The sequence below is a fragment of the Emys orbicularis genome, chromosome 3, assembly GCF_028017835.1.
Source record: "Emys orbicularis isolate rEmyOrb1 chromosome 3, rEmyOrb1.hap1, whole genome shotgun sequence".
Classification (NCBI taxonomy): domain Eukaryota; kingdom Metazoa; phylum Chordata; order Testudines; family Emydidae; genus Emys; species Emys orbicularis.
The window spans coordinates 157857430-157871310 of record NC_088685.1 but is presented as its reverse complement, the minus strand read 5'-3'; the positions used below and the strand labels follow the sequence as shown (position 1 = coordinate 157871310).

The window sequence follows — 13881 nt, the reverse complement described above, 5'->3', positions numbered from 1 at the left end:
AGAACTTTTAAAAAGATTAGGAGGCCGTGGGTTGGAGATCATCTCTAGGAAAGACCTGCAGAATCATCGAGTCCAGCCCCTCTACTATTGCAGGATACAGTCCTCCTCCATAGAGGATATGATGTGACACTGATACTACATGATCTTAGACACAAAGCCAAAAGACAGGATTAAGAAGCAGGAGGGTATGGGAGATTCAGGAGCTTGTATTTCCAAAATCCTCCCGGAGATACAACAGAGATGAAGCCCACAACATCCACTACCACCCTCACTGTTGTCAGGTACTGCAGGGCTCCTCTGTCATATCTAATACCTCATTGATCAGAAGTTAGGACTTCCCAATGCAATGTGTGCTGCCAAATGCCTTTACCACCGAGGGTAAAGGAAACAGCTGGGAATTGATGGGGGAGGTGGGATAGGTTTATGAGCCGTAGCAGCTCTGTTTTATATCCCCATTTTACAAAGGGTGGGTTAGTGCTGCAGAGAACAATGTTTCAGGCTGACACTTATTGGGAATAATTGATAGCTGCAGTCAAGCCACAGGCAATTTGACTCTGCAGTGTGGGTTAGCTGCCAGGGCTGAGGCCTGACAGTCAGAGAATGTAACATTCTTTATCGTGGCAAGGAGTAAAGCCACTCTAAATTGAACTGTATCTACAGAACAGGTACAGCATGGACAACAATAGCACAAGCTTCCCCCACCCTCGCCCACAAGGAATGTACCTTAACCTTCTCTAGGAGGGACCGTGATCTGGGGAGTTCACTCTCTGTGATCTGCTGAGACGGTCCACAGAGGTGCCATTTAGAACTGGAATGAGGCCACCAGCTCAATGGAACACAGACCACCCAGCAGCCATTCGATCTGGCCATCAGTCCAGGCCTGGTTCATACGAATGACTCGGCATCTCGCTGCATGAGAGAGCCCCTAGAAAGCCCCCTCCGTGTCAGAGTTGAGGAAGAGGAGTATCAGGGGGAGGGCTTGCACTGCCCCTGCCAAAGCTGAACCCCTCAGTGGTTGAAGAGGGGATTCCAGCGCTGTCAGTCCAGCAGCTTCCATCTCCGCTACATTCACCACGGTGGTGGTGTGTTGTGTACCTGAGCCCATAATGCCCATGTGATGTGCCGGCTGTTGCACTTAGTGCTTTAACTTTCATTAATTGAAAACCAGAATAAGCAGTGACACAAAACTTCTCTAATGAGCACAATGGAGAAAATGCGCATTAGTGGGATGTACGATTTATTTATTTGCTTTTTTCTCTATCTTGTTTCATAATTAAACCTCAAACCTTCTTCATAATATGTTAACATCTACAGTAACCATTTTTAGCACTTACATAGCACGCTGTACTACACAGCCTCTCGCTTGATGCTTTCTTTAAGTGAGACGTATAATTGTATGAGGAGTTGTTAGCAGATTTAGAGTATGGCTATCAAATGAGAAGTGTATCCATGATAGGCCCATCGTTTTTAGCTCACTTTTGAGTTACACAGCAAGTAAACTAAAATTAAACACTGTTCTTGTACTAGTGTAAGAGGACAATGCTGTGTGCTATGTACGACTGTGCCAACACTTTAACTCCAGTACACTGGCTTCATCGGGCATAGTTTGTAGTTTCCAAGGCCAGAAGGGACTATTGTGGTCATCTAGTCTGACCTCCTGTATCGCACAAGCGATAGAACTGCCCCCAAAGTAATTCCTAGAGCAGAGCTATCAGAAAAACGTCCCAGCTTGATTTAAAAATTGTCGGTGATGGAGACGATCCTTGGTAACTTGTTCCAATGGTTAATTACCCTCACTCTCAAAAATGTACACCTTATTTCCAGACTGAATTTCTTTAGCTTCAACTTCCACCCATTGAATGGTGTTATACCTTTCTCTGCTAGACTGAAGAGCCCCAGTACTGAATATTTGTTCCCCATGTAGGTACTTATAGACTGTAATCAAGTCAATCCTTAACTTTCTCTTTGTTTGAGAGAGCTCTCTGAGTCTATCACTAGAAAACCTGTCTTATAACCCTTTAATTAGTCTCGTGGTTCTTCTCTGAATCCTCTCAAATTTATTAACATCCTTCTTGAACTGTGAGCACCAGAACCAGGGACACTATTCCAGCAGCGGTTGCACCAGTCCCAAATACAGAGGTAAAATAACCTCTATACACCTACTTGAGATTTCCCTATTTATGCATGCCAGGATTGTATTAGCTCTTTTGGCCACAGTGTGACACTGGCAGTTTGTGTTCAGCTGATTATCCACCATGACCCCCTAAAGCTTTTTCAGAGTCACTGTTTCCCAGAATAGAGTTCCCCATCCTGTAAATATGGCCTACGTTCTTTGTTCATAGATGTGCACATTTACATACTGTATAGCCATGTTAAAATGCATATTGTTCGCTTGCGCCCAGTTTTCCAACTGATCTGGATTGCTCTGAATCAGTGACCTGTCCTCTTCATCATCTACCACTCCCCCAATTTTTGTGTCATCTGCAAACTTTATCAGTGATGATCTTATTTTTTCTTCCAGGTTCTTGATAAAAATGTTAAATAGCATAGGGCCAAAGACTAAGCCCTGTGGTACCCCACTGAAAACACACCCATTCAATGATGATGTCCCTTTTACATTTATATTTTGAGACCTGTCAGTTAGCCAGTGTTTAATCCCTTTAATGTATGCCATGTTAATTTAACATCATTCTAATTTTTAATCAAAATGTTGTGCGGTACCAGGTCAAACACTTCACAGAAGTCTAAGTATATTACATCAGAATTATTACCTTTATCAACCAAACTTGTAATCTCATAAAAAAAAAAGGGGGGGGGGATATCAAGTGAGTTGGACAGGTTCTATTTTCCATAAACCAATGTTGATTTGCATTAATTACATTACCCTCCTTTAATTTTTTAATTCTTTATTAATCGAGTCCCACATCAGCCACTCCAGGATCGATGTCAGGCTGACAGACCTATCCTCTTTGCCCTTTTTAAAAACTGGTGCAACATTAGCTTTCTTCCAGTCTTCTGGAACTTCCCCAGTGCTCCAAGACTTATTGAAAATCAATGTTAATGGTCCAGGAAGTTCTTCAGACGGCTCTTTTAAAACTCTTGGATGCAAGTTATCCAGAGCTGCTGACTTTAAAATATTCAACTTTAGTAGCTTCTGTTCAATGATCTTCTCAGACACTAGTGGAATGGAAAGAGGGTTATCATCACTATAAGATGAGACTATATCGTCTGTTTTTCTCCAAATACAGAACAGAAATATTTATTGAACACTTCTGCCTTTTCTGCATTATTGTTGGTAATTCTACCATTTCCATCTAGTAATGGACCAATACCATGGTCAGGATTCTTTTTATTCCTAATATTTTAAAAAAATCCTTATTGTCCTTAACTCTGCTGGCCACAGATTTCACCTTGTGTCCCTTGGCTTTCCTTATCAATTTTCTATAATTTCTAACTTCAGATGTATATTCATTACTATCAACTTCCCCCTTGTTCCATTTGTAATTATATATATTATATTTATTTTTTATAGCTGCATTCACTTCCTTTCTAAACCAGTTTTTTAACCAGCACAGCTTTCTTCCTCAATTATGCGATTTTGGCTGTTTTGGCATCTAGTGTAAGGTGTTCTTTATTATAATTCATGTTTTTCTGATTAAATTCTTCCTCCCAGCTAGTTTGATTCATCATTCTTTTCAGCTTTGTGAAACTGATCCTATTAAAGCGTGTGCGAGCACACACACACACACACACACACACACACACACACACACACACACAGATCTAGATGATATATACACACGTGTGTGTGTGTGTATATATATATATATATATATATATATATATATATATATATATATATATATATATATATAAAAATATATTACTAGTCTGGACTTTATTCTGCTTGTACATTATAAATGTGATCAAGTCATGATCACTTGTACCTAAGCTACCATTAATGTTTAATGTTGTGATCAGTTCTTCTTTATCTGTTAAGACAAGGTCTAATAAAGAATTCCTCCAACATATGTCACTCACATTGAAATCTCCCGTGATCATGTAGCTTTTTTTCCTACACACTACAGATGGGTATATAAGAAGCCCGTCATCTTGTTCCCTAGTGTGATTTGATGCTCAGTAGCAGACACTTACTAGTACCCCATCTTGTGCTTTATCTGTTAGGACATTGATCCATAAGCATTCAAGATCACTTTCCTCCGAGTTATCAGTGACTCAGAAATGGGTTATTATACATTAAGGATCCACAAGCTGTTACTTGTAAGGGCCACCTCCCCTAGCACTTTTTACATTGTAGGTCAAAGATAGACAAAATCGAGATTGGAAATCAAGCCATGCTCCCACAAATGACTGTGCAGAGTGTTACCAATTGCATGGCCAAGACTGAAGGTTCAGTTCTTCATATTTTACTGTCATAGAAGCTATACCCATGTTCTGTTTCCTGTGATCAGAACATTACAGTGTGCATGTGCATTAAAACCTCCTTATCTTTTCTGGTTTATCCAGGGGCTTGGGCCATGGAGCCTTTGGCGAAGTATATGAAGGTCAGGTGGTGGGGATCCCCAGTGACCCCAGTCCCTTGCAGGTGGCTGTGAAGGTAAGTGACGATATGTGAATAATCACAGTAGTAACACTTCGTGCATCTTTCATCCAGGGGCCTCAAAGCATTATAAAAACATTGATAAATTAAGCCTCACAACACCTCTGGAAGATAGGTATGAATTGTCCCTGTTTTGCAGTTAGGGACACTGAGGCACAAAACAGGTGAGATGATTTCCCTAGGGTCACTTGGGCAGAGTAATACCACCTAGCTTTTACATAGCGCTTTTCATCCATAGATCTCAAAGGCCTTTACAAAGGACAGTAGGTATCACTGTGCCTGTTGTACATGATCTACTGACTCCCTAGTCCAGTGCCCTGTCTTTGCCATGGGCCATGTTGCATCATTCACAATCCCCTGCCCCGATCACTAGCCAGGCTCCCATGGTCTCTTCTGGTGCTGCAGGCATCATGTTCATCAACAAGATTGTTTATTTTCAGAATCTCTGAGAAATTAATCCAGCTGACTCAACCTTATCTAAATGAGAAATTGCATTGCAGAGAACTTTATTTCCAAACTGTCAGCTTGCATCTATTACCATCCGACCATGTTCTGTGTGATGTCTGACATTGCTGTAAGTGAAGCTAACACATAGCTGCTAATGATGAGCTCCAGCAACGGGGATACTAGAGCCCAGTAATCATTCGGCTGTTACAATTTATAAAAAGTCACTAATGAACTGTGGTGACTTGCATCCTCTTGGTTTGGGAAGGCAGCTTATTGCCTGGGAAGCCAGCTTATTGTTTCAGTTCTGCAGCATGATGCCCTCTGCTATGTGTAACCGATGCGCAGCAGTGCTGATCTATGGAGGTGGCATGCACTTCCATGTCTGCTCCATTATAGTGCAGCTCAACAGAAAGGACCATATGCACAACAAGAGGCATGTATATCCTTTCTCTCTTCCCTTCTTTCCTTGGGGGTTCATTTACACCTTTGGGGGAACCCTGAGGAGCCCCACTACATCCCCCTCCCTCTACCCTCTGAACTATCCTGATCATCAAGTCCCTGCTTCAGAGCCATCATCTTCTCATCATGAAAGGGCTGAGCAAGCCTCCCCTTCAATCCCAGCCAATACCATGCTTCGCACAACCAAAGGGGTCACTACTGGACGGTAGCATTCCTGTCCATTGGGTTGATATGCCCATTAGTGTGTGAGGGTGTTAGACCATATAAAAGAATCTCTAACTACTCTCTTAGAAACTCTTCCAATGATCAGTGATGACATATCTGCCGAATGAGTATCCCTGCGTGACACGATCTGTAACACTGTTCTGGATTGCGTTGGGAATATGAAATGCCATCATGCAGAGTGGTGTGACAACAATGATCCTGAAATATCAAATGTCCTTGATGTCAAGCAACAAGCGCATGCCATGCTCATAGCTGACCCACTCTCTGAGTCGAAAAAGGCCAGATATGAGGCAGCTTGCAGCACACTCCAGCGCAAACTCCGCCAAATGCAAAATATGTGTTTGACTGTAAAGCAGAAGAACTACGCACCCTAGCAGATAAACATGACTCCAAAGGTTTCTGTGAAGCGGTCAAAGCTGTGTACAGTCCTACCCAATCTGCCTTGACGCCACTAACAAGTGCTGATGGTGAATCTTTCATCACAGGTCGCACTGCCATCTACCAACAGTGGCATGAACGTTTTAGTGAACTAATTAATCATTTTTCTACTGTTTCTCATGAATCACTGGATAATGTCCACAAATTGCCCACATCTAATGCATTTGCCAGTCCACCCATACGTGCCAAGGTGTTGAAAGCTGTTGAAGTAATGAAAAATAACAAATCTCCTTATCCTAATGCCATTCCAACTGAAGTTTTCAAGCATGGAGGAAATCTTCTCATTGACAGGATTTTTGAATTTTTGTTACATGTCTGGCTTCATATCGCAGTAACTGAAAGATGCCAACATCGTCATTGTCTATAAGCATGAAGACTCAAAGAGTGACTGTGGTAGCTACTGCGGTATCTCTTTGCTGTCTGTGGCCAGCAAGATTCTTGCATGGATCCTCCTGAACTAACTCCTGACCCAATCGTTGACAATGTTCTGTCTGAGTTAGTGTGGCCTTTTGTGCTTAAAGGAGCACTGTTGACATGATTTTCCTCATTCAACAATTACAGAAAAAATGTCACAAACAACACCAACCTTTGTACATCGTGTTTCTTGATCTAATTAAGGCATTCAACATGGTCAACTGCACTACCATCTGGAAAGTGCTCGCTAAATTTGGATGTCCAGACAAATTTATTAACATCACTCAGCAATTCCATGAAGGCATGGCTGAAGGAGTTAATATTGATGGTGATGTAACAGATCCATTTCCAATCACAAACAAGGTAAAGCAAGGATGTGTCCTCGCTCCTAGTCTTTTTGGTCTATTATGTGCTGCGACGTTAGAGAAAGTCCTTTGTGGGTCTTGAAATGGCGTGTTAATATGCTTCTGCACTGATAAGCTCTTCTATCTTTCCTGTTTACGTGCGAACACCAAGCTGATAGATGCATTGGGCCAGGAACTGCGGTATGCCAATGATTGTGTCTTGATGGCACACTCTGAAGCAACTCTACAAGATCTTACAACCCACTTTGCTGTGTGTCAAGTATCAGAGGGGTAGCCGTGTTAGTCTCAATCTGTAAAAAGCAACAGAGGGTCCTGTGGCACCTTTAAGACTAACAGAAGTATTGGGAGCATAAGCTTTCGTGGGTAAGAACCTCACTTCTTCAGATGTAAGTAATGGAAATTTCCAGAGGCAGGTATAAATCAGTATGGAGATAACGAGGTTAGTTCAATCAGGGAGGGTGAGGTGCTCTGCTAGCAGTTGAGGTGTGAACACCAAGGGAGGAGAAACTGCTTCTGTAGTTGGATAGCCATTCACAGTCTTTGTTTAATCCTGATCTGATGGTGTCAAATTTGCAAATGAACTGGAGCTCAGCAGTTTCTCTTTGGAGTCTGGTCCTGGACAGTCACTACGCAAGAGGATAAATGGATACAAATCAGATATCAGGAATGGCAATATACAAAAACCTGTAGGAGAACACTTCAACCTCCCTGGCCACACAATAGCAGATGTAAAGGTAGCCATCTTACAGCAAAAAAACTTCAGGACCAGACTCCAAAGAGAAACTGCTGAGCTCCAGTTCATTTGCAAATTTGACACCATCAGATCAGGATTAAACAAAGACTGTGAATGGCTATCCAACTACAGAAGCAGTTTCTCCTCCCTTGGTGTTCACACCTCAACTGCTAGCAGAGCACCTCACCCTCCCTGATTGAACTAACCTCGTTATCTCCATACTGATTTATACCTGCCTCTGGAAATTTCCATTACTTGCATCTGAAGAAGTGAGGTTCTTACCCACGAAAGCTTATGCTCCCAATACTTCTGTTAGTCTTAAAGGTGCCACAGGACCCTCTGTTGCACTTTGCTGTGGTGGCTCGTAATTTTGGCCTCACTGTCAGCGAACGAAAAGCAAGGTTATGTACTAGTCAGCTCCTCAACAACCTTACCAAGACCCATCAATGATCTTGAAAGGTGCCACACTCCAAGCCATCAAACAGTTTACTTATCTCACTAGCACATTGGACAACGAAGCGACAATTGACCACAAAGTTGATACACGAATTAAGAAAGCCAATGCTGCATATGATTACCTCCAGCACCAAATCTGGAAGCAACATGGAATCTGACTACAGACAAAAATCAAAGTCTATAATGCTGTTGTCCTCAAAACTTTGCTCTGTGGGTGCAAAACATGGACCTGTTATAAATGGCACATAAAAATCTAGACAGTTTCCATTTATGACACCGATGATGATTGCTGGACATCAGATGGCAGGACTGGGTTTCTGATATGGAATTCCTGGCAAAAGCTGGTTCGGTTGGTATTGAGCTCACTTCATCTCAAGCACCCACTTAGATGGACTGGCCATGTAATTCGTATGACTGAGACCAATTTATTATAACACGTTGCATATTCCCAATTAAGCTCCAGCAATTGTAAGCGTGGAGGGCAGATGAAACGCTTCAAAGACCCCCTCAAACAAAATCTGCCTCAAAACGAACATTTCCGACTCAACCTTTTGAGCAACTGGCAGTTGATCACATTGCATGGTGCCACAGCCATAAGGGTGGGTGGCCACAATTTGGAAAAGAATCATGTTGAGTAGCTGGAAGCATAGTGCCAAGCACAAAAACAGCAAGCAGCTCAATCAGCACAACTAGGCAAATGGCTCTGCGGCCAGTCTGGTAAATGTTGTTCTTCCCAAATTGGTCTGAGGAGTCACGCAAAAACCCGTTAGTACAAACTATGATTGTTGACGTCATCCTTGAAATCGAGGTGACTAGCATCAGATGCAGATTTCCAGTAGAGCAGTAGCTGATTGTAATGGTCGGGAAAGAATCTGTCTAGGCATTATATCACACTCAACACGATAGAGTCCCCAATATGTACAACATTGTGCAGTTGACTGTTTGCATTATGGGGTGTTTCTTCTTCATCTGAAGTATCTGGCTATAGGCCACTGCCAGAAGGAGGGTTCTGGGCTTGAGGGACCAATGTTCTGATCTGATGGCAAATCCCCCGTGTCTGCCAACAGGGCTTCACAACCCAGTCTGAAAATGGCATGTTAGTTAGCTTGGTGTGAGAGTTTCTTGTGGAGAGAAGGGGATGGCTGCAGACTGTGTTTGTTCTGGGATTCTACAATCATGAGACTAAAACCTCTCTCTCCCTTCTTGTCCGGTCTTTTCCAGACATTGCCAGAGATGTGTTCAGAGCAAGATGAGCTGGATTTCCTCATGGAAGCTCTTATTATCAGGTGTGTTAATAAAAAGTAACCAAGGGCTTATGTAGGCTATGCATGGCAAAGCACAGGTCCTACAAGATGAAAAGCGCTCTGTGAGATGATGTTAAATACATCATACTGCACTTTTCACCCAAAGATATCGAAGTGCTTGACAATGGCAGGTGAGCACTATTCTCTCTTTTTTAAAAATCAGATGGTGAAACTGAGGCTCAGAAAGGTTGATGCTAATATTCTTAAAACGGTCCATTGAGTTTAAATGCTTTAAGGTCTGGGTGCCCAACCTGGAACACTGAGGCCCTAGTTTTCAAACATAATTACCTCCCCCATTCACCTGGAGCTCAGCACATGAGAAGATCCAGCCCTGTTTGTCTTAGGTTGGGCATTCAAAGTTAGTGGACAGTTTTGACAATGTTGGCATTAAGTAATTTGCCTTCCCAAGCCCACACAGTGTCAGTGGCAGAGTCACAGATCCCAGGCAGCCAATTTTCCATTCCACTAAGAGCTGGAGACACAAATGGGCATTGAAAGCGGTGGCATTGGGGACCCAGGGTAATACCCGTTGCATAACTGACTCCCATGTCTGTGTATTGCTGCTGGAGCAACCCTACTCCCAATCTCACTTGTAGGGAAGTCAGAGGGGAGGTAGAAGATGTGGGTGAGGAGGGCGCATGTCCAGAGCACAGTGAATTGTGGCTGTTCTCTGCTTCCCAGGGCCCATAGGCTGTGCCAGACCCTTAATATAGGGAGTGCAAAGGGAGCAGAAAGCCCCATCCTCCATTCCGGTTCCAAGCACAGAGACAAACTAACAGAGAACTGGGGCCAGTGTCTCCAAAGTAGTAGTGTTGCTAATTAGATCTACCAACAGTGATACCTTAGACTTGGTAGCATCACAGACCATACCTGCATTTGACTGGCTCAGCACCCCTTCAGATGCGTTGTTTCCTCTGGAAAAACAACTTCTCTGTGGTAGGGCAGGTTGACTCTCCACATCAAGGTGCCTTTTGGTTCAAAGCTGCCCTTCAGTTTAGTCTCGCTCTCTCTGCAGCAAGTTCAACCACCAGAACATTGTGCGCTGTATTGGGGTCAGCTTGCAGGCGCTGCCACGCTTCATCCTGCTGGAGCTAATGGCTGGAGGGGACCTGAAATCCTTCCTGAGGGAGACACGGCCTCGACCGGTAAGGTGGGATGGGGGGAATTATCTTTCCCCACTAGCTGTGCAGCCTGTGCCTTACTCTCTTTGCCATTTCTTCCTTGTTTAACCACACTGGTGTTCTTCCTGCTCCTCTCCTCAGAGCGCGACAAGCATTACAAATAGCTAAACTAAAGCACACTCACGCCACTGACCTATTAATAATTGGGAATGGCCTCCAGTAATTTTACCCTAATAACATGCTGAATCCACATAATTAGAACCTGTTTATTTTCTGAGAGACCCTGATGCTTTAGAGCAGCAGTTCCCAAACTGTATTTCAGAGACATGTGTAATCAATCCACAGAGCACTTGCTGGTGGCCTGCAGAGAGCTGGCTGGTCACATGGTGCTGGATCCTTCTCCTAGTTTCCAGCCGCTTCTACAGGTCTCCAGGCTCTCCAAAGACTAGGAGGAGGAGCCAGTCTAGCTGCCTTTGATAAAGTCCACTGCTCTGTAAAAGGAGGAGAAAGAGAAGCCACCCCTAAGTCAGGAACCTGAGCCACCAGTGGGTCTGAAGCTGCCAGACAACTCCAGAAGAGGAACATGTAGGGTAGAGGGGGACACAAGGTAGCCAGATACTATACCCATGGGACCGGGGAGATGGGCCAGTTGGTGAAGGAGCAGCATCTCCAGTGGAGGACGGGGAGGAAGAGGAACAGATCAGATGAGAAGGGGAGAAGAAAAGCAGAGTGTGTGATTTGCCTTTTTTTTTTTAACTATGTAACATTTATCACAGAGCCCCTTAAATCACATAAATCCTTCCCCAATGGCACTTTGCCATGTCCGCAATTGCCACAAGGCTACAATGTGACAGCAAATGGGAGGTGAGGTGTCCACCGGATAATCTCGCTAATAATTCCACACCACTAAAAAGTCTCCAACCCTCTTGTATAGAGGGTTCGTTAAGGGAGCAGAGCCTTTCATTGCTAGATCCCTAGTTCAAATACCCCTTGGTAGGGACTGCAAGCTTTTGTTATTTTATTTATTTGAATTGCAGTAGCACCTAGGAGCCCCAGTCATGGACCAGGACCCCATTGTTCTGCGTGCTGTATAAACACAGAACAAAAAGATGGTCCTGCCCCAATGAGCTGATAAATTTAAGCAGAGTTCAGTGGCTGATGTGGAAAGAGTCGGTGGTTTCACTTGTGAGCTTTCCTCGGTGTTTACCCCTTTTAAAAATGGTGTGGCTTTTTCATTGCCTGTGGCAACGGTTTCTAAAATCCCGGCATCCATAAAATCTGGAGGTCTTTATCAGCCCATTGGTAACAATAGCAAAAAAAGAACTAAAGACAGTTCAGATGAAAGAGTATGAATAAGTCCCAGAGCCATCAGCCCCTTTCTGGAAAAGGAGGGGATTAAACTGTGCTGAGAAATTTATGCCTGCACCTGCACTCACTCCAAAAAGAAGACATTGGTGAGCTGGAGCTGATTTGTTTGCACTGGTGTAAATCAAGAGTAGCTCCATTTAAGTCTGTGGAGTCTCACCAGCATAAAATTGATGTAAACAAGAGGAGACTCATTCCTTGAATTGGGTTCGAGAACCTGCTATGCTATTTGAAACCAGAACCACCAGGAAATGCTGTATAACAATAACTAGAAAGTCCTGGGAAATGGGCGGTCCCTGCTAAAGTTTACTGATGCTAAGCAAAATAGATTAGAGTCCAGTCAAGCCACTGGATCAGAAAAGGTCTAGATTTTGGGGAAGCTTAGCACCAGAGCCAGACTTGTCAGATTGTCTGGACAGGCGAGTCGCATCATATGCACATTTAACTTATGCGAATTCAACTATACGCGCTCAGCAAAAAAAAGAAAAACAACAAGATACCTGTAAATAGTGCGGGCGATTCCACCCAATGAGCGTATACCCCGGAGTGAGCGTGAGATGGGAGACGTGAATCTGTTGTTCCCTCAGTCGGTCTCAGTTCCCATGTGCCTCTCATAGTGTGAGCATCTCGCATTTTTCGTACAACATGGCCCCTAAACGCAAGACAACTACTTCATCTGGTGCTCAACCAAAGAAACGGCGATCTGTTCCAACGCTGGAGGGAAAACTGGCTGTGTTAGACTTATTGAGAGACGGTATATTGGTCTCCAACGTGGCGCGTAAATATGGCCGCAACGAATCTAGCATCCGTGCCATCAAGATTCGAGAGAGAGAAATTCGTCAAGCCGTGGCATCAAGTGCTTCAATAACTGCTAAGGTGACGAGCCAGGTGCGTTATAAGACTTTAGTGAAGACCGAAAAGGCATTAAACTTATGGCTGGAAGACACGAATTGTAAACGTGTGCCTATCGATGGCAACACGTTGCGAGAAAAGGCTCTTAGCCTCTACGCGCTGTTCAAACCTCCTGCCAAAGAGGGACAGCCTTCTGATGAGAAGGAATTCAAAGCCAGCCAAGGTTGGCTTAACAGTTTTAGGAACCGCTTCAACCTCAAAAACGTGCAGACTACTGGTGAAGCTGCATCTGCCAATGAAGAGGCAGCAAAAGCCTACCCCAAACAATTAAAGAAAATCATAGAAGAAAAGGGCTATCTTCTGGAACAAGTTTTTAATACTGACGAGACTGGGCTCTTCTGGAAAAAAATGCCCAACCGCACTTACATTTCGAAATCAGAAAGACAAGCCCCTGGCTTCAAAGCAGCTAAAGACCGTGTGACTGTGTTGTTTTGTGGCAATGCGGCTGGGCATTTAATAAAGCCGAGCTTGCTCTACGGGGCTGCAAATCCCTGTGCCCTAAAAGGCAAGAACAAAAATCTCCTGCCTGTGTTCTGGCAATCAAATAAAAAGGCTTGGGTGATGACAGCCTTATTTCTGGATTGGTTCCACAAGTGTTTCATTCCGGAGGTCAAGCGGTACCTCGAAGAGAAAGGACTTGACTTTAAAGTGTTGCTGATTGTAGACAATGCTCCTGGCCACCCTGCGGCACTCCAGTTTGCACATAATGACGTTGAAGTCGTCTTTCTCCCCCCCAATACCACCTCCATCCTCCAACCTCTCGACCAAGGCATGATTCGCTGTTTCAAGGCCACGTACACGAGGCTTACATTCTCACGGATACATAGAACTATGGATGCTGATCCCAATGTTAATGTGATGGAGTGTTGGAAGTCCTTCAACATTGCTGATTGCATCACTTATGTTAAACAGGCAATGGATGCAATCAAGCCTGAAACAGTCAATGCATGTGGGCGAAACCTATGGAAAGAATGTGTGAATGATTTTAAGGGTTTCCCGACCATGACAAAGAAGTGAAACG

At 43.8% G+C, this 13881-nt stretch overlaps 1 protein-coding gene across 1 annotated transcript in view; it reads left to right on the top strand.

The window, feature by feature from the left end:
• ALK (ALK receptor tyrosine kinase) overlaps nt 1–13881 on the top strand; it is a 557631-nt gene that overhangs the window by 527246 nt on the left and 16504 nt on the right. The window contains exons 21-23 of the mRNA XM_065401476.1: nt 4528–4618; nt 9380–9444; nt 10478–10607. Of these exons, the coding sequence (XP_065257548.1) occupies nt 4528–4618; nt 9380–9444; nt 10478–10607 (286 nt within the window). The remainder of the gene's footprint in view (nt 1–4527; nt 4619–9379; nt 9445–10477; nt 10608–13881) is intronic.